Source organism: Hemicordylus capensis, chromosome 1 (assembly GCF_027244095.1).
Source record: "Hemicordylus capensis ecotype Gifberg chromosome 1, rHemCap1.1.pri, whole genome shotgun sequence".
Taxonomy (NCBI): Eukaryota; Metazoa; Chordata; class Lepidosauria; order Squamata; family Cordylidae; genus Hemicordylus; species Hemicordylus capensis.
In genome coordinates this window covers 49,099,990-49,124,566 of record NC_069657.1, presented here as the reverse complement: position 1 = coordinate 49,124,566, position 24,577 = coordinate 49,099,990, and the positions used below count along the sequence as shown (strand labels likewise).

At 45.6% G+C, this 24,577-nt stretch overlaps 2 protein-coding genes across 4 annotated transcripts in view; one reads left to right on the top strand and one right to left on the bottom strand.

Annotated features, from left to right (window-relative positions):
* Nucleotides 1-6,194, top strand: part of FLVCR2 (FLVCR heme transporter 2) — a 64,463-nt gene extending 58,269 nt beyond the window's left edge. The window contains exon 10 of the mRNA XM_053262693.1: nt 5,452-6,194. Coding sequence (XP_053118668.1) covers nt 5,452-5,490 — 39 coding nt within the window. The 3' untranslated portion in view covers nt 5,491-6,194. The remainder of the gene's footprint in view (nt 1-5,451) is intronic.
* A 3,075-nt stretch (nt 6,195-9,269) lies between these two features.
* Nucleotides 9,270-24,562, bottom strand: ERG28 (ergosterol biosynthesis 28 homolog). Of its 3 annotated transcripts, none has more exons than XM_053262832.1 (5): nt 24,280-24,562; nt 21,970-22,123; nt 18,622-18,712; nt 10,688-10,806; nt 9,270-9,933 (listed from the first exon to the last, which is right to left on the bottom strand). In XM_053262832.1, the coding sequence occupies exons 2-5, from the start codon at nt 22,100-22,102 to the stop codon at nt 9,854-9,856; spliced, it is 423 nt and encodes a 140-aa protein (XP_053118807.1). In that variant the 5' UTR covers nt 22,103-22,123; nt 24,280-24,562; the 3' UTR covers nt 9,270-9,853. The 3 variants fall into 3 exon arrangements, with proteins under 3 accessions (XP_053118807.1, XP_053118796.1, XP_053118817.1); XM_053262821.1 differs by lacking the exon at nt 24,280-24,562 and adding an exon at nt 24,109-24,248; XM_053262842.1 differs by lacking the exon at nt 24,280-24,562 and adding an exon at nt 24,014-24,143.
* Between the last annotated feature and the right edge of the window lie 15 nt (nt 24,563-24,577).

Sequence of the window (24,577 nt, the reverse complement as noted above, 5' to 3'; positions counted from 1 at the left end):
AAGTGCTGCAAGTGGGGAAGACACCTTCATTTCTTTACTGGATTTAACTTCTTTTTTTGCAGAACCCCAGCCCCATCAAAGTAAAACATTAAGCCCTTCAGCTTCAGACAGCCAATGGATTGGTGCCTTTTGGGGCATAAAGCAGTCAAAGTCCTTTGCTTTTTAACAGCAATTCCATCCCTTTGCTTGAACCTTCCTGATGCTGCCTAATGCTTTGTTGTTTCTGTTATTACTTGAACAGGCTTCAGCTGACTGGCTGTCCTTTCCCATGCTTTATTGGCCTTTTGCCCTTTCTCAGAGATGTGTGTTCATACGTATATTGCTCTCCAGTCTCAAACAAGCAAGCCCATTGGGCGGAGGCTTATAAATTATTTATTTATTTAATATATATACCGCCTGACTCCAAGGGCTCTAGGCAGTTCACAAAAAAATTAAGTGCAGGAATTAATTGTCAATGATGGGCTGCATCCTGGAGCAGTTAAGTAATAAGGGGTAGAAAAAGTCCACAGGTGACTGAGAAAGTACCAGGTGTAGAAGTCTAAGAGCACATGATACAGCCACTTTGCTAAAGCTGGGTCTGGTCAGTGCCTGGGGAACCATGTATGCTGCCTAAGAGTTCTGTGATGGAAGAAAGGCAGAATATCCATGTGCAAGCTCTCTTTAGATTGGTGAGCAATCAGTATGTGAACATTGACACATCCTACAAGGTGTTATTCTTTTGTTCTGGTATCCTGGAAATATGTTGCATCACCACTACTTTCTGCATTGTTGTTTGCAAAATGTAACATGTGGACACACCTGCTGCCTGACTTGCAAAATGGAATTATAATTGTTTTTAAAATCATCTCTGAAATCCAATGCAGAGTCCACATGTAAGCCTCCTTCCCGACTTTAGTAACCGTAGCCCAGTAGCTGCCTCACCAGTGTGAGGTTGGGGCTTCCGGTTGGGGCTGTCTGTGCTTGAAGCATTGATTGTTCTGAGCATTCCAAAGCTCAGCTGTTCCCTATAGCGGGGTGGGGGGTGCGGGGGTGGGATTCCAGAAATAGAACAAGATCTGTGGCTGCAAGGAGGTCACAAACAGATTCCTCCTATGGTGCAGTCTTAAGCATAATTTGGGTTAGTAAAAGCTCCATAAAGATTTGTAGCTGGGATTTTTGAAGCAATAGTGTCAATTTAATTTTAAGGGTTTGGAGCCTACAGTCCTGTATCTATAGTCTCTTTTCATAGAGCATACAGCAAAGGGAATTAAATTAATAATGGTGTATGGCCCAAGCATACCATTGCCCCTAATACATCTTATACAGTGACAGTAGCAATCTAGTAGTTATGTAAAATGAAAACCTTCCAGCATAGTATTAATGGCTATGCATTTATATGCTCTGTTGTCAGAGAATGCCACGGCTAAACAGTGGCATTGCTCTGAAAATTGGCCTTGACGGTTTATGTTTATGTCTCTGAGATAATGAAGGCACCTGCCCTGGTAGAGCTTGATGTAACTTAAGTGTTGTTTCACTGGTGTAGCCACCGTGAAGGATTGCCACCATAGTCAATGTATATTCAGTTGCAGATTGCTGCATGGTGTGCAGAAATTCAATAGGGAATCATTCCTCCCCCCCCCACCCCGCATTGCATCTACATGTTAGAGATATTGAATTTTCATCCACATTCACATATTGAATTTTGCCTTTCATAGCTACTAAAAACACAGAAGATCTGACAGGAAAAATAGTGGCAAGGTAGACAATTTCCTCCCTTGTGCATTATCAGTGGCTTCATAAGTCATAGGCTGCCAACCATAATAAAGCTTGTTAACTTTTTCTGGTGTATTTTTACAAGTTGTACTAACTGGAGATGGATGGCACATCTGTAGAAGAGAGGTCACAGAGGCCCTTTCACATGGGAACTTTATTTCCCAGTGTACTTCTCTTGTCTGTTCACTTTCCAAGAACAAATGTGGCACTGTACAGGGAATCTTCAAGCATATAGTTTAATGTTTCCAGAATCTAGGCTGTTATCATGGGTGGTCTTCAGGACAGCTACAGGTAAAAATAAAATAAAATACAGTGGCTATGTCATAGGTGCTTGGCATGAAATGAAGTAGGCGATTTCTTCTATGCTTTCATGTTTGCACTGTCTGCACTTCCATTTTTGACCATATATCTTTGTAGATCTCATAAATCTTTTATTTTCTAGTAGGTAAAAATAAGGTAAGTAAGGATGAAGAGAGAAATGTGAATTCAGACTTCTTTGATGCCTTGTTCATTTGAGCACCACTATACTCTGCAGTCTTTAAACAATCCCACCCTGGTCATTGTTCTAGCCAGAGTTAATGTTGATGCTGCTCTTTCAGTAGATCTGCTTCTGAGCTTTATGATTCTTACACTCTTCTTGTCAAAGGGGCTTTCCCTCTACTTCACCTGGCAGCTTCTCTACAACTGCCATTTTCAGTGGGATCACTCTGCGGCTCTGCGGATCACTCAAAATTCGTTAAACCTTTTGTACAAGAGATGCGATGCAAAATAAAGATATATATATATGTTTTGCATTCTGTTCTGTTCTCAAGAAATTTCTGGGAATACTAAAGAACGTTCTTCATGTGCAGGCTGGCGTCATGTGGGGGTTATTGGGATGCACGCCACCCCAGCAGAAAGCTGCATGGGGTGGCGGAGAGCAGGTAAGGATCTACTCTCCTTTTTCTTAACATCCCCGGGCCCCCCCAAATGTTCAAACTGCAGTTAGTGCACATCTCTAATTTTGAATTACTCCAGTCTGTGGATAGGATGTAGCAGTGCATATGGCATCATTTTGTTGCCTGAAAAATCAACAATGGAAGGATGGAGAAGCAGTTCTTTGGTCCTGTTTTCTGTCACGTTCTGATGAATGGTCTGTTAGAAGTGAGAAGAATTTTAAAGCACTGCTCTCAGAACTGCAGTAATCTCCTCTGGCCACTAGAGGCATGATGAGTCATGTTAATAGGTCTCTCTTGGTCAGTTAAGAGTCAGAACTGTTCAGTTGTTGAAGGCTAGTTCCTGTTTGCATATGTTGTTCAAAGGGTCTCTCAGTAAGTGATGTCTTAGTTTCTTAATAAATCTTTGTTTTTTGAACTCAGTCTAATGTCTCCAGATAATCTCTTGGGCTGAACGTCTTTACCATCAGAGCATACTCTGCTGAGTGTGGGTTTTAATGTTTCTCCTCACACCCCTCAACATGGTCCATTCTCAGCATTTTTGCCCTCAGCTCTTGCCTGTGGGCTTCCCAGAGGCATCTTGTGGGCCACTATGTAAAACAGGATGCTGGACTAGATAGGCCTTGGACCTGATCTAGCAGGGCTGTTCTTATGTTCTTATAATGCAGGAGCTGATGCGGTGTGTGTGGTTGGGAGGTAGGAGCCAGGCAAGAGATTGTGAATTCATAATTTAAATAAAATGTTTGTTCTCACGCACAACCTAACCTAGGCTAGGAAAGCTCAGCCTGAGTTAGACTGTGTGTGAGAACTGCCAGGCTTGGGCTTAATCCCAGCAGGGTAGTGCCACTTAGCTGAGCTTTTTAGCCTGGCCTTTAGCCTGGGTTAAGGGCGTGAGCACTCCCTTACCCCAGGCTCCACAGTTGTGCAAACAGCACACATGGTCACATAGATGGACACCTAGAACACCTGTCGCCCGGGGGAATCCCACAACGCACCACACTTGATGCATGGTGTATTGTGGGATACCCAAAGGCCATGATGTGTCTCCTACCTTCCTTCCCCACAATCACTTCTCCCTCCTCCTACCTAGTTGTTTGTGCCCACACAACTGAAAATTGCAGAACACACCTCTCCCAAACCTGGACACAGTTTTCGCTTGTGTGAATGACCTCATTATGGCAATTCAGTGCTAACACCACGCCCAGCTCATAACTGCAGTCTGGATCAGGCAGGTTTGATGCAGATCTGCTCTGAAGGACACCGCTGGTGTAAATGTGGTCTTTATCTCAAGAAGAATGAGTGATAGCATCAGCAGTGCTGAGCCTTCAGGGTTTCTGCGGGTATGCAGCTTTGATTGAAGCAGTTGGAGCACCCTAGAACAGGCCTGCTCAACTTCGGCCCTCCTGCAGATGTTGGCCTACAATTCCCATAATTCCTGGCTATTGGCTGCTGTGGCTGAAAATTATGGGAGTTGTAGTCCAAAAACAGGTGGGGGGCCTAAGTTGAGCAGGCCTGCCCTAGAATGACATGAAATTGTCGTGTGCACGGGTGACTTTTGCAATCAGTAAGGGTATTCACACAACTGCATGGTGGGGCAGACAGGGGAGAGGCTGTTCCAGACTTACCTTCCCTCCTGCCCCCAGATGACAGCAAAAATGTTCTTGGGAGCACAGAACCAGAAGATCCACACTGCTCCAAGCAGGGGTGTCCTCCATGATGTGTCCTGGCCTCCGGGAATCCCACAATGCACTGTGTGCCGAACGCAGTGCGTTGGGGAATTCCCGTCAGGTAGGTGCTCTAGGCACCCGTCTCTGTGTCTCCTTGTGCTGCGTGCAGACACACGATCCTGGTAGCTGGGTTAAGGGAGTGCTTGCTCACTTTAACCTCAGCTAAGAGCCGGGCTTAAAAGTAAGGTTTGGCTGGGCGGAAGCACCAGAATCTGTGCAGATCCTGGCGCTCCACATGAGCAGCCTAGCCCAGGCTGGGCTGCTCATGAGAACAGCCTCAGTGGCTGATATCCGAACGAAGCATGCATGTAGGAAGACTCTGCAGTGATGCACCAGAAGCCCATGTGCAACTCCCCAAGTCCTGAGCGCATGCTGTTGTGCCACAGGGCTAAGAATTCCAAGTGCTGCTCATGCTCTGGAAGCACTCTGCAAAAGACTGCTGACCCTCAGCAACATTTCCAAACTTGCAGAGTGTTTCTGGAGCACAAACAGTGCTTGAAAGTCTTAGCCCTGCGGTGCAACAGTGTGCACGCAGGAGGGCTGGGGGAGCTGCACGTGGGCTCTTGGCGTGTCCCTGCAGAAGCTCTTTACACACGTGCTTCATTCATCAGGATGTCGGCCAATGTGCACGTCCCGTTTCCATCCACAGTGGAAAGCAAGTATGCTTATTCAATGACATCTTTCGCTTCCCTTCCTTTCTAATTCCCCCAAGGAAGTGTGGCTTGTCATTTCTAGCTTGCTTCTCATAGCTGAGGGTGAATCCTTTCCTCTGGACTTTGCTGTATAACTCCCCATGGGCAGCAATAAGGATTAGGTGTCATTGGCTAGAGATAATTGATGTATTTGTTCTACTTATTCTTTCTTGGGATCTCGCCTTTCTTTTTCCGAGATGCTGACAACCCAAACAGAATTGGTTGCCTTTCACAGGAGCTTATGCCACTGAGCTTCTTGCTTTTTTGCTGCAGCCAGCCCATAATTGTGTGATACCTTTAACTGTTCCCCTTCTCTTTCTCTCTCTCTCTCTCTCTTGCTTTCAGAAGACACTGGGACAAATAACTCAGACCACCCCTGTATGAGGAATCAAAACTCGAAAGGATGTGGTGGCAGAGCTAGGAGATGTGGCTGCTGCTGCTACCCTCCCCTCTCATCTCTGCCATCTGTACCTTCCAATGTACACGTGCTGTGGCTTGATACCCAAGGCCAGTCAGAAAGTCACCGATGGAAGGACTACGCAGGGCTTGAGTCACCCTCATCTGAGCCAACTTCTTTTCTTTGCTTTGGTGATGGACAACCCATTGCTCAGAAGAAAAGGACTGAAGCAGCAGACTTGTCTTGGTGGCGCTTGTTGCTGAGTCATTTGAATCCAGTGTTGCATTCTCCACATTCAGTATGGATTGAGATCTACCAAGTGTTCATCTTTTTACTTGTTCAGCAGAACTGCAGGATGGGATATGAAAGGGATCCAGAGGAAGATCCTTGCTCCTTAGGGAGAACCAGAAAGCACTTGCTCTATGAGCAGCCCTAACTGAAGTGCAACCCTTGATTTGCAAGTGGGGGGCTGACCCAGCCAAGGGGAAGTTGGCAGAGGCTTCCAGCTCTCCTCTCTACCAACAGGATGTTAAAACTGATCTATTTTTGTAACTCCAGTTCAGCAGATTTTTTAAAAAAATATTCATGGACTATAGTTTTGCAATGGGAGAACTATTTTTAACCAAAACTGTGATGATATTCTAGAAATTGTACAGAGTAACTTATTTTTAAAGAGTATTTGAGAAGCACATCTTATTGTAGTGAACACTGGCTTGGCTTGTTTTAGTGGCCTGTTGTGACAAAAGTATTTTAACTTGAGGACAGGCGTCATGGAAACTTTCCCTTTATTATGGGAGGGAAGAAAAGTATAGTTTAATTATGGACATAAGGTGAAACTTTGTGCATTTTGAAAGGGGTGTGTGAGTTGTGCTGTGCAGAGAGAGGCAAACACAAAATAGATAATTATGATAAATTCCAAACTAGGAAGTGGCAGTTTTCCATTGGCATAAGGAGAGTTACTATTACTACTATTTATACTGCTTTTCAACAAAAGTTCTCAAAGTGATTTACACAGAACAACAGTAAGACAGTTTCCTGTACCCAGAGGTCCTACAATCTAGGAAGAAGCAGAAGGGAGACACAATAACAGTGACTGGAAGAATGCTGTACTGGAGTTGGATAGGACCAGCTGCAAGAGAATCACAACACTGGAAGGTCTGGTCTGGTTTGCATTTGAATGGGAGACTACACGTGAGTGCTGTAAGACATCTTAGGGCATGGGGCCTCTATGAGAAGAGCAGTTTCCCTGGCTTCTCCAAGATAGGGCTGAGAGAGACTCCTGCTTGTAACCTTGGAGAAGCTGCTGCCAGTCTGTGTAGACAGTACTAAGCTAGATGGGCCAAGGGTCTGACTCAGTATAAGGCAGCTTCCTATGTTCCTCCTTGCCTAGTTAGTGGGGGATAGCAGGAGAGTTGAATAAGAGGTGTTTGCATGCAGAGTTCCTGTTGATGCTGGTATCTACTAACTGCATTGTCAATGTTTGAGAGTCTGAAATTGAATTATGAGCTCTTTGGGTATGTGTCACATTTTATTTGGAAAGCACTGTATAACTGTAAAGGCATGTGTGTGTGAAACCACTAAGCAGAAGCACTTGGGAACGCTGGCTCCAAGCAGCATTTTCTGGCTTTAGAACAAATCCATAAAGCCTTTGAGAGTTTTAGTTTTACAAATACATGTACAACCAGGCTCCCTGTCTGTGTCACAGCCACTCACCAAAGATTGCTAGTGATCAGTGTATTTTATTTGGACTGGGAAGTCCCAGATTAAAATCTCAACTCAGTGGTGTAGCTCAGTGGGTGACTTTAGGCTAGCCAATCTTTCTTGGTCTAATCTACCTTACAGCATTGTTGAGAGGATAAAATGAGGAAAGGTAGGATAGAAGTGAGATTAAACTGATCCATTTCACTAGAATATTAGGGACTGTCCATAACTTAAAGGTAAAAGTGTGTCATCAAGTTGGTGTTGTCTCTTGGCAACCACAGAGCCCTGTAGTTGTCTTTGGCAGAATACAGGAGGAGTTTACCATTGCCATCTCCCACGCAGTGTGAGATGATGCCTTTCAGCATCTTCCTGTATCGCTGCTGCCCAATATAGGTCTTTCCCATAGTCTGGGAAACATACCAGTGGGGATTCAAACAGTCAACCTCTGGCTTGCTAGTCAAGTCATTTCCCCACTGCACCATTAGGTGGCTATGTCCACAACTTAATATCATTCAAAGGGAGAAATAAAGGCTACATTTGCAAATTGATCATGGCATCTATCAATTTCTCTGCTTTAAGTCTGGCTATCCCTGCCTGAGCAATAAATAGCCACCCTCCATAGGAACAAATAGCTAGTTAGCTCAATGGCATTTACATGCATTCAAGGTAGAGGGTTTTTACCCTGCACTGACTAGTACAGCAGTTGTTTATAGTAAGAAGACTTTTTCAGCTTTCACAGTCACCCCAGAGTACCTTCTCTTGCAGTACCCATCCTTTGCTGGCTTTCTGTCCACAGTATTGGCCATTTAGTTCCTATACATTGGTGCTTTCCTTTCAACCTTCTTGCAGGCTTGGAAGGTAAAACGTACTTGGACGAATTGCTGGAAATGTCCAGGAAACCTACTTTAATCTGGAGGGCCTCTAGTGACATAAAGACATATGTTCAGGCATACAATTGGCTCTGAGTTGACAATTGAGAGGCACGACTTTATGGCAATTTAGTATATTTTTCATATTTAAGAAGTAGATCCCCCCACCCCCATCATTTCTCCATCCACTTTGCATTATTGCCTTTAAGTGTAATCACATTACACCAAGGGTGATGTAGCAAAATATGAAGTGATAGATTTGAACTACAAAGAGATGGAGATACATTAAACATTTTAAGAAACCACATCCAATTGAGCAGTAGAATAAGCTGCCTAACAAGCTTGATAAACTTCCCTTGAGCTTTGTAAGAAAAGCTCATCAGGAATCTGTTGGGGGATGGAGTATCCCTTAGGGCAAGGTAGACTACCCTGGTGTTCCAGCTGTTGCTGAACCACAACTCCCATCAACCCCAGCTGCAATAAATTGTAGTTGGGAGCTGTAGTTCAGCAACAGCTAGAGAGCCAAAGTTGCTTACCTCTGTCTTAGGGGGAATTAACCACCTTCTGTGTTCCTCTGCAAGTCACTGGCCAACATCCTGACTACCGGAGTGCCAATGTTCTGTGAGGAGCATGGGTCTAGCAGTCCTCTGCTAGTCGTGTGGGAGCAGAGATTTTTGCTGATCTACCCTGACCCGGAAGCACTCCCTGTGACCTGCGTGACCCTCATGAACCCACTTCTGGGGATAGGAGAGATCGGTGAGCATCGCCAACTCCCCTAATTGAAAGGCAGCAGCCTGTGCAAAGCTTCAGCCACAATTCTGAGCAAGTCTGCTCTAAGTCCAGAGCCGTGACTCCAGTCAAGGATGCAACACTTAGCTTTGGGGCAGGGGAGCAACATCTTAATTAACAAATGTCTGTTAAGCACCAAAGGAAAGTGGGCAGCAACCTCCCTTTACAAGCTTCTTCCCCTACCCTAGATTTGGCTCAGATCCCATCTGCATTTGGGAACACTACTTGTACAGAAGTCTCCTGTTTACACCTTAATGCGATGTGCTCAAGGGAGATTGAAAGAAGTATTCTGCAGTCTTAATAAGAAAGGGAGCTGGAACCAGAAGGTGTGCTTGTGTGCGTGATGCTATTATCATCCAAGATTCGAACCCATTAAAGGAAAAATGCTGAAACAGTTTCTCTGGATCTTTGGAATGGAAAATTCAAAAGGTCATTGTATCATTTATTAAGTTCATGAGTGAGAGAGAGACAGTCCAACAGCTCTCATTTTCCCCAGCAGATAAAAAGAAGCTGGAGTTCTGCAAGTTTTTTTTCTTGTTTATTACAAACCATGCTTATGGACATATATGCAGGCCACCACGTGTCACCAAGAAGTTTGCCTGGTCCTCTCTTCCCACAACCATCTCCAGTGGGGCTTGGGCAGCTCTACATTTCCTCCCTGCTGGATGCCTGAGGGGTGGGTTGGGGACAGGGAGAATCTCTTTCCTGCACTTGGCAAGACTTGTCCTGTCTCCACCAACCCACATCATGGAAACCCACACCCAGCTTTGAGCAGCTGTTCAGGGCTGGGCTTCTGCTGTTGGTCACAGACCAAGTGTTGCCTTCTCATTCAAAGATGATTGGAAACAAAAACATGATGGATAGCGAAGTCCAAATAGGATCTGTCTACTTGTAGGGCACGGGGTGAGAAGAGAGGGTCGAGAAGGAAACATGGTAGTGGATACTTGAAGATGGTTGGTAGGCAGATCCAACATATATGGGGTCCACAGCTTCAGTTCCATTTCTTGTTCTGTGATGCTGCTTCCACTTCCAGATACTGCAGCCCAATTAGCATACCCAGGATGGAGAAACCTGAGACAGAGTAGAGAACATTGTCCTTAATGTGAGAACATTGCCACCCCTGCTGTATTTGTAAGAGATGCCAGTTGCAGTTGGATGTGCAACACCCAGGTTCAATTCCCTGGTCAGTTATGAAGTTTGCTGAATGGCTTTGGACAAAACGAACCCCACAGAGCTGCTGTGAGGCTAAAAAATGCTGTGGCATGTGCCTTGGGGAAGACTAGGATTCAGTGGGAGAGTTCACACATCATGGTAAAATGGGCAGTTCGGCTGAGCCAATCGTTTCTAGACCATGCATTTGAGCCCAACTTCCAGTGTTGGGAAGGATATGCTGACACTGGGGGTGCCGTGTGAATTTGCCAATGTTGGCATATTCTACCCTAGTTTCGGTTCAGAACTGAACACCTGTAACCAAGGTGTGAAGTACAGGATAGATGTCTGATTCTGGACCACGTGTTGGGAAGGATATGCTGACACTGGGCATGCTGTGTGAACTCACCAGTGTTGGCATATTCTACTTTCAGAACTGGACATCTGTAACCAAGGTGTGAAGTACAGGATAGCTGTCACGATTCTGGACCATGACATTGGTAGGTTAGCACAACATGCTCTATGTTGGCATATCCTCCCTGACCCAGAAGTTGGGCTTCTGCACACTCTAGGAACTGGTGCTCCACCAAACAGTGGCATGTGAACCCACCCAATGTAATGAAACAAAACAATGGGCACTAAAGAATGATAGGCAGCTCAAGCCACCATTACTTACTTGCCACCATTAGGGGTGCCAGGACACCAATTGTTGCAGCTGCTGTTCCATAAATAAACACTTCAGAGAGGAAGTGGCCCAGGGCAATGAAGAAGGTCAAAAGCGTGATGTTATAGAGGCTGCCGGAGTACAGAAAGAGAGAATTATTGTGTACCACAGAGAGTTGTCAAAAAGAAATACAGAATGAAGAGACTAGAAAAAGAAGCAGAAAGCAAACTAGCATCTCTCTGCACTAAATATAGTGAAGCTAAAATTCTGGACTGGCTTCCACATCTCTTGGAAACTAAAGTGAGCCTCTTATTGCCCAAAGGGCACTTCAGATGTGCTAGTTCAGAGCTCCTGCTACCCATAAACCACAGAAGGATTATGTCTGTTGATCCTTGACATCGGAAGAAGTCAACTTTAGCTCTGAAAAGCTTGATGCCACAAGATCCTGTTTTTGCTGCAGCAGACTAACACCGCTACCTCTGTGTACATTGTTTCTCAGACTGATTAACAGGATCAACATGCATTGCACTTTCTAAACTGACAAGTGTGGTACTAAACTTCTGTGATAATCATTGAAGCTTGTCTCACGATCGGTGAGAAGAGCTTCTTCTGGGTCTGCGGGGAGAGCGGGCTTAGGCTGCTCTCCCTGCAGACGATCATAAGGCAGCCCTGGGCAGGGGCTGTAGGGATCGGGGCTGCACGCGGGGAATCCTGGAGAGACCCACGAGCCCAGGAGGCTGCTTGCAGCCTCCCGGCCGGGGTATATATGTGTGTATCTCCTCATGTATTGCTGCACGCCGTGGTGACACACGATTAAAAAAACCAAGGTTAACGGAGAGATCACTCCGTTAACCTCATTTAAGGGGAGAGATTTAACGAGGTTAGCTGCCGGAAGCCGTGTGGCTCCCGTTGCAGCATACAATCGGCCCAAAGCAGGCTGGGCTCCCTTAGCCAGCTTTGGGGCGATCGTGAGAATAGCCTCATTTCCTCTTTTGACTAAGTCAAGATGGAGAAAAACCAACTGGATTTCTTTATTTAAAACGTTTCATTTGTTTAAATTTCAATGTCTGTAAGAATAACCTAGTTTAAAATGAACCTTGAATATAATATCAGCATGCTTACACTTACAGAACACAAGCAAACTTATATTTATGTTGACAGTAAACATATGTTTACTGTAAATCATAATGGGACTTGCTCCCTAGTAAGCGGGTTTAGTATTGCATCTCTGAAGTGAGATCCTATGCAAGTTGAGAAGTAAATTCCACTGAGCTTAATAGAGCTTACTCTAGAAAAGTGCACAAATCGTGATTCGACACACAGTTCAGAACAGATCCCTGACCCCTTTAAAATGAATGAGAGCGTGTGCATACCTGTGTGCCAGTGGCATTCTCCCCCACTGCCCTCTCGCAACACCAGTACACACACGGCCTCTGCGCATGCAGATTGGCGGCGAGCTTTGGAGGAGCAGGTTTTCACCTGCTCTCCTATGTTTTAAAGAGGCCGGGGATGTGTTCCAAATTGCATGTCGAATCACCATTCGTAGCTTACTCTCAATTAAGTGCACAGGATTGCAGCCCTAATCGCTTCACTGGACCCATGACTCTCTATCAGACACAATGAGTTAAAGGCTGCTTTTCTAGGTAATGAAAGAACATGAGGAAAATATATGTTTTTGAGGTCAGACATAATAGTTATGGCACAATAGATCACCTCATATTTCTTATAGGCTTAATATGGGGAAAAAGTTGGCAGTGTTTCCTCTAACAGGAATTCCCAGATGTTGTGGACTACAACTTCCATAATCCCCAACCAAAGGCTACTGCAGCTGGGGATGCTGGGAGTTGTAGTGAACAACATCTGGGAATCCCTGTTAGAGGGAACACTGAAGGCTGGACAAGTCAGGCATTGGGATTCAGCTCCTGACTTCAGGATATGCCCTCCTCTGTCTCACCTACAACATCCACTATGCTCAGCCAGGTGATCTTGTACTCTTATTATATGCCTTCTACCCAAGCTCCACCCAATCATAAATACTCAAAATGTGAAAGCTGTCTACTTTTTTTCTAACTCATAGAAGAGCACTGATCTGCACAGAAACAAGCAGCTCTTGTGTCTGGAAAAATGTGGGCACTTGCCGCTTGATCTGAAGCATATTTAACTCTCGCTGAGTTCATTTACTTACAAATGTGCATTTTTATTTTACTGTAGCCTTAATCTTCAAGACATGGATCTTGCATAAGTACACAGAAAGAGATCCATTAATTTCAGAGTTTTCCTTTCCTTTCCAAACAGAGTACTGGGTTACAAAAGGCAGGTAGGTTTTATGAGTCAATGTTTTGGATAGTATAAAGTCTCTTTGTATTTATTTTGTGGGTTACAGAAACCAATACATAGCATGCAGTTTTGTATCGGGAATGTCTGAATTACAAAAATGGGAAACTTGGTGGGGGTTGGGGTGGGGGTTGGGGTGGATTATTTGGTGGGGGTTGGGGTGGATTATTTAAATCAGTCTACCCTAGGGTATGGTACCCTTCCCTCATTTTCTGATTTAGCACTAGTGTTTGTGTGTGAAGAACCCTAAGCTGCTGTTTGTGTCCTCAAAACACACAGCTAACATTACACACCCAACCACATGGTGAAAAGTGACCTTGATATTAGTCCAATCTCTCTTACTAGGACTAAAATGGGTTGACAATTAGAAAAAGAGACAGGATTCACACTGATTTAATCTCTTTCATTTATCTATCTTATCTATCTGTTACATATATAAATATAAGTACCTATCTACTTTTATCATCCTTATATTTTATTTTAAAGTGCCTAAAGTTGCTAGATTCATTCATTTCATTTTGAAGATTTATACCCTGCCTTTTGATCAAACGATCTTGAAGCAGCTTACAAAAGATGACGACTGCAGAAAAACCAACTAATGCTATACAGCAATAAACAAACACCACATGGTCCTGCCTCCAGGCTTACAATCTTAACAAACACCAACACACGGTGGGATCAAAATGTACATTAGAGTGATCGCTTTCCCACTAGAGAGGAAGCAAACAGGTTGATTTTGAATGTGGGTTCTCCTTTAAGAGCGCAGCTCACCTTTGAAGAGTGACAGTACAAATAGCTCCTTCTCAGCATGCAGTTCCTTGCCACTCTCGGTAATGGAGTCGAAGCTGCCAACTTCAATGATAAAAATAAGCTTTTGTAGCTTTTCACACATTATTCCTGTTGAGCCAGCAGAACCGAGGGAGGATGAACTGGCTGATGTGTCTGGAATGGAATTCTTAGCTAAGCTCCAATCAGTTGTGCCTATCCAAATGCACAGAGGGTAATGGGGACAGCACAGTGATTTGAAGCTGTCGAAGGACTTCTAATGAGCAACAAAGCAATGGCTAAATTTTACTTAAAAGTTGCTTGGCAGCACTGGCAACTTAAAAAAAAAAAAAGAAGCCCTGTAAGCCAGCAACCAACATTGCAAAGCTTAGTTTGTCCTGTGAAGTCCACATCACTTTCTTTGTAAATAAATACATAAAATGTAAAAGTTGTATTCTTAAATGTATCATTTCAGGAATGATAGTTTAAAATGAAATGACATATTTCCCCCCCAAACCTAGATAACTGTATATTCTTCCCCATTTTCTTTCCTCCAAATTTTAGATCAAGGAAGCCTAGATGCTGTGACTGAAGCAATGCAAATAGAATTTGTGTAGGACTCTGTTATTTGTGTGGCTTCTGGCAGCAAAAGGTTGAGAGATCTGTGCAATTGGGATTGTTTTCGTGAGGACTAGGATAATGGAAAGCAAGTAAAGTTGGGAAGAATGGTCTGGGAAAACAATAGGAAGACAGGAGCAGGACTCAGGAAGGTATGCACTGAAGGGTTTGGCTTGCACTATAACCCAGGCCTGCTCAACTTTGCCCCCCGCCCAGCTGATTTTGGACTACAACTCCCATAATTCCCAGCCACAGTGGCTAAAAGCCAAGGATTATGGGAGCTGTAGACCAATATCTGCAGGAGGGCCAAAGTTGAACAGACTTGCAAATCCCTGCTTAGAAACTTGTTCAGCAGCAGCTGCCCTCTCCACACAGCATGGTGTAATGCTTAGAGTGTTGGACTAGGATTGGGGAGACCTGAATTCAAATCCCTGTCCGGCCACAAAACTCACTGGGTGACTCTAGGCCAGTCACTTATGTCTCAGCCTAACCTATCTCACAGGGTTGTTGTGAGGATAAACATAACCATGTACACTGCTTTGGGCACTTTGGAGGAAGAGCGGAATATAAATGTAAAAAATAAATGAATAAATCAATTCTATACTAGAGCCCAGATTTCCATTTTGTGCAATGCATGCAGCATATATAGAAGCCTGATAATCTTTGACAAATTATCTTGGGAAGATAACACAGCCTTAACAATACAAATGAGAACATGGAGGGATTGGCTAAAGAGGTCAAAGGGAAGCATAACAAACAGATGCAAGATCCTGGCCCAGTGCTGGGCCTATCTAGGGAAGGAGACTCATTTAAAAAAAAAAGCTATTTCCAAGAGAAGAAAAGCCAGTCTTTCAACCTGATCCTAAGAATATTTTCTCCTAAATAACTCTTAAGTGGCCCACATGATGTACAGTGTTACACCTCCATAACACTCTACCCTGAGGTTGCTGCAGATTCCTAAGCAGCCCCGACGCTGCTCTGAACGAGTGGTAGCACAAGCAGCCCTACTGCAGTTTTTGCCATTTCCTGCAATGGGGAAAACTGTGGTTATTTGTACAACTGCTCATTCAGAACAGCGTCAGGGCTGCTTAGGAGCCTGGGACAGAATGTTATGGAGACTTAAACACTATGCCTCATGTGAGCCACCCATTTCGGTGCGACCTAACTCCCTAGTAAGTGTGCATAAATTTGCAGCTGCACTGTTACTTCTTTACATGCTTTGCTTCGCCTGATAGCAGAAGGTGGCTTTCTATTGCAAGGCAGATGAGAATGAGACACTGCTAGTAACATGCACATGAAGCAGTGGTGAGGACTCCAGGGAAAAGGTGAAGGTTTTGTAGGGAGGGAAGTGTCTCCAAATATGTCAATAACAGGAGAAGGTGGTCTGCAAATCCTTTTCTAGTGGACACAAAGCGTTCATGAGTAAAATCTAGGGCTGGGCATTTGACCGGTCAAAAAGGTTGTGGGCAAAGGACCCATCAATTATTGTCAAATAATGACCAAGTGTTCACACGCTTTTAAAAAGCATCAACTTCATTAGAACAACAGCAAAGATATTTCAGGCTGCTATCCTGCGCACATTTACTTAGGAGAGTGTCCCACTGAATGATGTGGAACTTACTTCTCTGTAAACGGGCATAGGATTTCACTGTTAATCACCAGTAGGTTTTATACTTGCACCAGGTATAAATACAAATTAGTTAACTTGGTAAAATAATGAAATTAACTCAAATTGGAATGAATTATTATAACTTAGCACTGTTAAATAAGGTTTCTGTACAGGTGAATGATTCTCTGAACACTTCTCTTTTCATTATTCTGGGACAGTAGGGTCAGTCCACAGCTACAAATAATTTTTTAAAACATGGAAATTTAATCAGTAATAAAGCACGTTAACAGTAACTATCAGAAAACAAAAATTAGTTCTTAAGAAACTTGTGCTAAGCAGGCACCTGGCCAATTCTTCAAGCATCATCAACATCATGGCTGCATGGGGGTAACATTTTACATGATCAAATAATGATGATCAATTGACTGGCCAACTGATAGGTGTGCTACCCCAGTGAAATCAGAACTGTGATTCCTTACAGAGGTCCCAAATGCCCAAATTTGTATTCAAAGCAAGTATCTGACCAGACTCCAAATGCTCCCATCTCTCTTTGACAGAGGCCATCAGCTCTCAAAGCTCCTCCTATTATCCATATTGTGTCAACTTCATGTTTGCTTCTTCTACTGCAGGAAACCTTCCATTCAGAGTTCAACATCTTAAGGCAACAACTTGCCTCATCTCACGCTAACTACCCCTACAGATGCTCACCTCTTCTGATAAGGCAAATAACTTGGCCCTGAGAGAAACAATACCAAATCAATTATCCTCTACCACTATAGCCCACCCAAATGAAATCACAAACCTAGCCCATTCTTGCAGATATCTTCCTGAAAAACATGACTACTGATGATAACACACATGGATGGAATCAGGGAGTCGGGTCTCATGATCAGTGAGACCCAGTTTAGCAGGGTGAGCAGGGAGAGCGGGCTAAGCTTGCTCTCCCCGCACACGAGCAGGGAGGGAGCCCTGGGCGGCCGGATCGGCCACCCACACAATTGCTGGCTCCATGATGGAGCTGGCGGGGGCTGGGGAGCTCGGGGGCCACACGCCCCCCCAGAAGCTCCAGTATGCCCTGTGCAAGCACTCAGGGCATACTGGGGAGACCCCCGGAGCCGGGAGGCGGCTTTTCACCTCCCCTCTGGGGGTCTCCTCATGAGTAGCCGCGGCGTAGAGCCGAGCCGCAGCTACTCACGATCGGAAAGCCCGGGTTTGCGGAGCGCTTGCTCCGCAAACCCGGGCTAAGGGGAGGGCTAAAAAAGTGGGCTAGCCACTTGTAAGCCACCGGGCTTGCCTGCGAGCCCAGTGGTTTACACGATCAGCCAAAATCGGGCTATGCTCTCCTAGCCCGATTTTTGCTAATTGTAAGAATAGCCCCAGTATGTCATGAACCTTATATTATTGCTGTTAGTGGAAAACTGATACATGGCTTGCCAACTACTCAGATAATATTGAAGGAGAGGAATAAAGTCATCAGAATGCCTGGAGAGCACTGACTAGACACATATTCACATGCGCAGGCAAAACCAGGCTAAGGAAGCCTAGCATGGTTTTGCTGGCGTGTGTGAACTGCCGGGAGCTGCGGAGCTTGCGGTGGTGGCGCGGGCAGCAAACCCGCTTAGGAAGCCCGCCGCTTAGCCCAGGTACAAGGGTGCCCAGAAACTGGGCTAACTGATCATGTGACAGTGCCGCACAGTTCTGCACGGCACCAACACATGAGCAGCCTCCCAGCCTGCGCCAGGGTGTCTCCCCATAATGCACCACACAAACCTCCCAGCTGCTGGTAGCAGCCGGCGAACATCTGGTTGAGCGATCTGCTTGCCCAGCTAGGACAAAAGGACAGTCTGTTTGGGAGGAAAGCATTCCGAGGCTTCCTCCCCTTGCCCCTTTCAGGCTCTTTCTCCAGTCATGAGAAAGGGCTCACTGTGATTTAAAATCATTTTGACTGATTAAGTGCCGTCAAGTCGGTGTCAACTCTTAGCGACCACACAGCTAGATTTAAAGTAACCTGACACATCTTAAATCTTGCATCAGTATTCCAATAAGCAATCCCTTCTTCATACATATTTCCCCATGCTGTGTGAATGAAGCATTTCAAGCAAATGGGTTCATTCTTACAAAATCAGGGCGGGAAGCATGCCTAACCAGGGGAGGAGAGCCACGCGTGTTCCTGATCTGTGGTAGCATGTTTGCAAACATTAAGGTAGGAGGACGGGAGAGTGATCATGTGGGAGCTGGGAGCTGGATAGGATGGGTGTGGTCATCTCAAATTCTGTCCCCAGCATTTTATCGAGGGTGGATGAAAAGCCGCCCTACCCAGCTCCCACATGATCACTCTCCCCTCCTCCTACCTTGATCTTTGCAAACACACAACCACTGACCGGGAGCATGCATAGCTCTCCTTCCCTAGCTGGGATCTCCTTCTACTCTGTTTCAGGGTGTGAGAATAGCCCTACCAAATTATTCCCTATTGCAGGAGCTACTTGATAAGAGAGTTTAAGAAACAATGATTGACTGCACTATGCCTACTGAACAGGAAAGAATTGTGATGGTGGATAAGTGTGCATATTACTGACAGGCTAGTAAGGCACTGTACCCTTTTAGAATTTATTTTACATACGTCTTGTTGCGGATATCAATGGCACAGTAGCAGCGAATCACAGATGAGAGCAGGGTCCAGATGCCAAAGGTTCGAGCCTGGAGGCCATTTACTGTGCAGAAAAAACAAATATGGGATTAGAGCACCTTCTTTTCCTTATCTCTGTCTCCAGACAGGGCCAAGTAATAGTTATGGATAGGACATGAAGAGGTCATTCACACAGTCAAAAACTGTTCTACCCAGGTTCAGGAACTGTGTGTGTTTTCAGTTGTGTGGAAGCAAGGTAAGAGGAAAACATGAGTAGAAGTGATTGTGTGGAAGCAAGGTAGGGGGGAAACCTGGGTAGAAGTGATTGTGTGGAAGCAATGTAGGGGAAAAACCTGGGTAGCTTCTCCTCCTACCTTGCTTCCACACAATCACTTCTACCCAGGTGTTCCTCTTACCTTGCTCCCACACAACTGAAATATGGGAGCACACACAGCTCCCAAACCAGGTAGAACACAGTTCTTGATTGTGTGAATGACCTCAAAGAGGCGGGTCTCACGATCCGTGAGACCTGCTTTTGTTAAAACTGCGGGGAGAGCGGGCCAAGCCCGCTCTCCCCGCAGACGAGCAGGCAGGGAGCCCTGGGCGGCTGGATCGGCCGCCCACACGATGGCTGGCTCCGTGACAGAGCCGGCAGGGGGTGGGGGAGCGGGGGCTGCGCAGCCCCCGCAAGCCCCAGTATGCCCTGCCCGAGTGCGCAGGGCATACTAGGGAGACCCCCAAGCCAGGAGGTGGCTTTTTGCCTCCCGGCCGGGGGTCCACTTGTGAGTAGGTGCGGCGCGAAGCCGCACCGCGGCTACTCACGAGCCTAAAAAGCAGGCTTGCTGGAGCGCTTGCTCCGCAAACCTGCTTTTTAGCAGGGGTTCTTGAGTGGGTTACCCGCTCAAGAACCACCGGGCTTGGCTGTGAGCCCGGTGGTTCTTACGACCAACAAAAATCGGGCTAGGCTCTCCTAGCACGATTTTTGTTGGTCGTGAGAATCACCCCAAAGTCTACAAAGCCAATGGCCACAGATATTTTAGGGTTCATCATCATGTAAGGTCTTTCTAGATAAGGGATGGGTAAACTAGATAAGGGATGGGCATAAAGCCCTCCAGCTGTTGTTGAACTACAACTCCCATGTTCTCCAGCCACAATAAATTGCCTCAATAAGTTTGCCCACTCCTGTTTTAGGTGAAGGCTTCTTCCCTATGGGGGTAATGCTACTGGCAGTTAACATTTCATTAGTGCTAAACTAAAACCAGCATGATACGCGCTTCTAAAAATGGGTGAGGGGGACTCCTTTAAAAAGAAAATGGTCAGAGATGTGTGCTTAAACAGTGGGATGAATGGACAGCCTCTGAAGAAAAACTAACAAGAAATGCTAGTGGCAGATGGCAATAGACTGAAAATGGTACAGAAAAACTTGCAGTGTGTCTGGCAATGATGTCACAGGCAGTGTCCAGTAGCTGCCTATGCACTGCAACAAAGCCTATCACCACAGGAAAACACCCACAACAACTGTACTTGCTGGGAATAAAAATGTTTGTTAATGGCTTGAATGGTAGTAAACCATGACTGTCTGAAATGGGAACTCTTGCTGAGGTAATGTCGTGAACCCTGTCGCCTATTAAAATCATCTGGAGAGGTCCAGTTATGGTTGTGGCCAACTCGTTTGGTGGCAATTCGGGACTGGGCCTTCTCTGTGGCTGCCCCAGGGCTTTGGAATGGGCTCCCTGCTGAAATAAGGGTATGTGTGTTTTTAGGAGGACCCTGAAGACATACCTATTTTCCCAGGTTTTTAACTGAAATCTAATTTTTAAATTTTAATGTGTGCTTATCTATTGTGATTGTTATCTGTTTTATGAATTTTAAATGTTTTATATTTTATTTTATGTTTTAATCTATATACCACCTAGAGATTTCTATATTAAGCAGTACAGAAATTTAATAAATAATAATAATTTTTTAAAAATGCCCGACATCCAGAGTAGTGGTGTACTTGTGGGAGGACATTAAGCTTCACAAAACTGTTGTGTTAGCTAGTTGCACTAGGTCTGGTGCTTCTGCTACAAACTAGTGTTGTGGCATATCTCATTTGTTTTAATAGGAACCTTTGCACTATAGCACTCTTCTGCAAAGCCCCAATGTTTTTAACGCAACTAAGCTAATCTCTGGCACTAGCACAAATTTGCTTGTCCTGCAAGAATGCTGTTGCTCTGGAGGTCAACAAATGTCATCTGGGTGATTCAGTGACAGATGCGTAGGTAAGACTGGGTAAAACCCCAAGACTAAGCTCATATGTGGCAGGCAGGGTTTGCTAGATTCTTCTTAGTTAACACTATTATTATCACCATGGAGCTGTTCTCAAGATCCTCCCCGCTGACGACTGTCCTCGCTTCTCTGGGCGGGTGGGTCGCTTGCTCAGATGACTGGTGGCTGCTCCCTGCAGCTCCAAGGGTCAGGGTTCCGGGAACCTGCCGCTGCATGTTGCCCCGCCCCACAGAGATCCAATAGTGCATTATGCACCCGCCCCCCCCCCTCCAGCAAGCAGCTGCGGCAGACACACGAGCAAATAAATGAGGTTAAGGGAGCAGGGAGGCTTCTTGGGCGGGTTTGTTGCCGTGTAGCTGCTGGGATTGGGCCTGATCCTGGTGGTTCACACGTGCGTGCAAAAATGGGCTGGTTTTGCACGCATGTGTGAATAGCCTCAATGTGTGACATTAAATTTAATATATGGGGGGAATTTAATTTATTTATTTATTTATTTATATTCATTTAATTTCTATACCGCCCTTCCAGAAATGGCTCAGGGCAGTTTACATAGAGAAATAATAAATAAATAAGATGGATCCCTGTCCTCAAAGGACTCACAATCTAAAAATGTAGCGGATTGGATGTTTCTGGAATCAATAGGAACTGTACATCCATTTTGAACAACAGGAGCCAAGGAATAGACCATGCTTGCCTTCAGCACAATATAAACTGTGAGTATTTGGATATAGATATTGAATTACATTGTAATTCTGCCAGCTCCTGCAACTCTAATGGGAACGTTTACTGTAGCTCAAACTTTCCAGAAAAAATATGGTCATAATCTGGCTGATTCATGATCCAAGGCAACAAAAAGGTACTAAACAGAGAATAAGAGCTGCCTGACACGTTACAGATACAAGAGTAAATATGAATTTGCACCACAAGTCCATGCTCAGCTAGAACAGGTCCCTGCTTTCCACTTTATGCACAAATGGTGAATGAGCAAAGGTATCTAACTCAGACCATTGTGAGGTGTGCCACTGGTACACATTAGTGTTCCAGCTAAAAATGACAACCTGTACTGCTTACCAAGGTTTGGTTTGCCTGTGTACAGTTTCTCAGAGAGGAAGCTGTGATCTCTGAAGCTTTGCACTGTGTTCCCGATGGCAATGATGGACACCATAACTAGCCAGCTACGCAGTACATTCAGAAAGCGGCTCATCTTGCAGTGGCACCACACAGCCTGCTCACGGGAACAAAAGCAGGGTCAGGAGTTCATTATATTCCCATGCATCATATATCACCCATTCCTCCCCCATGTCTTGCAACTTGCGCTCATGAATCAGTGTACAAGCCTTCACAAGAATCACAGCTAGCAACCTAGCTTCCCTTAGACCTACAGCACAGTGAGGTTGTTCTCACGCACAGCCTAACCCAGGCTAGGGAAGCCCAGCCTGAGTTAGGTTGCGCATCAGAACCACCGGGATTGGGCCTGATCCTGGTGGGTCAGCGCCACCCAGCCCCATTTTTAAACCTGGCTCTTAGCCAGGTTTAAGGGCTCAAGTGAGCCCTTAACCTGGGCTCTGGGATTGTGTGTTCGCTGGGGTTATGTTTAGGCCTAGCAGACAAGAGATGGGCACCTAGAATGCCTGTCTCCTGGAAGAATCCTTCAATGCCTTGTGCATGTTGCGTGGTGCACTGTGGGATCTCCAGAGGCTGGGATGCTGTGGAGGTACATGCTCCCAGAAACAAGCCACTGCTCATCTGGGGGGGGGGGGAAGGTAAGTGTAACCAGCCTTCGCCCACCACCTGCTGCCCTGCCCACCCATGTGAATGACCTCTGTGTGCACTATTTAGAGTGTGAGACTAGAACCAGAGAGATCCAAGTTCAAATTCTCAGTTAATTATGAAGCTCATTGGGCGACCTTGGGTCAGTCACCACACTCAGCCCAAACCAACCCACAGGGCTGCTGTGAGGATACAACTAGATGAGGACCACGCATGCTGACTTAAAACATTTAAGTAAACATCCCACAATAAAGGCAAGGGTAGAACTTCCACACCCTTCATCCTCAAAGGTACTGGGATAAATACTGATTCTTTCATATATAATCAAGAGTGAATGATCTTTCTTTGCAATCCTGTGTGAACTTACTTGAGGGTAGGTCCCATTGTACTCAGTAGGACTTTTTCCCAAGAAAATATCCAATTGGTTGAACATCAACCTTTGGAAAGTGGAGAGAGATAAATTCTTTTTCCTCTCACACAACACTAGAACCAGGGGTCACTCCATGAAACTGATTGCCAGGAGGTCTAGGACCAACAAACGGAAGTACTTTTTCACACAACGTGCGATCCACTTGTGGAACTCTCTGCCACAGGATGTGGTGACAGCCAACAAACTGGATGGCTTTAAGAGGGGTTTGGATGACTTCATGGAGGAGAGGTCTATCAATGGCTACTAGTCAGAGGGCTGTGGGCCACCTCCAGCCTCAAGGGCAGGATGCCTCTGAGTGCCAGTTGCAGGGGAGTAATGGCAGGAGAGAGGGCATGCCCTCAACTACTGCCTGCGGCTTCCAGCAGCATCTGGTGGGTCACTGTGCAAAACAGGATGCTGGACTAGATGGGCCTTGGGCCTGATCCAGCAGGGCTGTTCTTCTTCTTCTTATTTTTACATTTTATATCCTGCTCTTCCTGCAAGGGGCCCAGACCGGTGTACTGCATACTTAAGTTTTTCCTCACAACAACAACCCTGTGAAGTAGGCTAGGCTAAGAGAGAAGTGACTGGCCCAGAGTCACCCAGCTAGTATCATGGCTGAATAGGGATTTGAACTCAGGTCTCCCCGGTCCTAGTCCAGCACTCTAACCACTACACCACGCTGGTTCTTATGTTCTTAACCTTGATCAATCAAGGTTCGATTATTCAAGACCCTCATACCTCAGGGGCATCCGTTTACCTATAGCAAAGTCAGCCTCTAACCATAGAAATGAAAGCATCAGGAGAGGCAGGTAGCCTTCCTTCCTAGTGGCCATCAGGACAACTTTCATATTAACGCCCTTAGCTATGTGCCATCTTAAATAATTACACCCCCGTCCACATAATTAGAGATGATAGACTCGAAAGCTTGCTGACTTCTTTGTGACCTTTTAGTGGGTCCTAATAAAGGCATACGTCTTTGGGCTTTTCTGTTTTCTCGTGGACTAACAGGGCTTCCATGCAATCTTTACCATATTTAGGAATCAATCCCCCTACTGTATTTCCCTCCGTTCAGCACGAACACTGTCAGCCGCTTGCTCTTTAGATCCATCTCTTCCAAATCGCGCCCCATCATCGCCACCCCTCCCCGCGGCGCTGCAACCCCACCCCATCAATGGACACCCAATCCTGCATTGCCCTACCTGCTCTTCAGCCGCAGCAGCTTCTTCCTCTGTCTCCTGAATGAGGAGCAGCTACCCCACCTTCTCGCTCTCTGCGTAGTCATTGGTTTGCTTTCAGACTTCGCCCTCATCCGGGTTGGTCCCTATGGCCAACTCTAGCCCTCTCCTCCGCGCCTCATGGATGGGTAGGCGACTCTGCCAATCAAATGCTTCTATCCCTTCTGAGGCGTTGTGACGTAGACTTCGGGAGGCTGGTAGGAGGGAACCTGCATCCCCTCCGCCTCTTTGGAGATTCGTTCATGACGCCATGTTAGAGGAG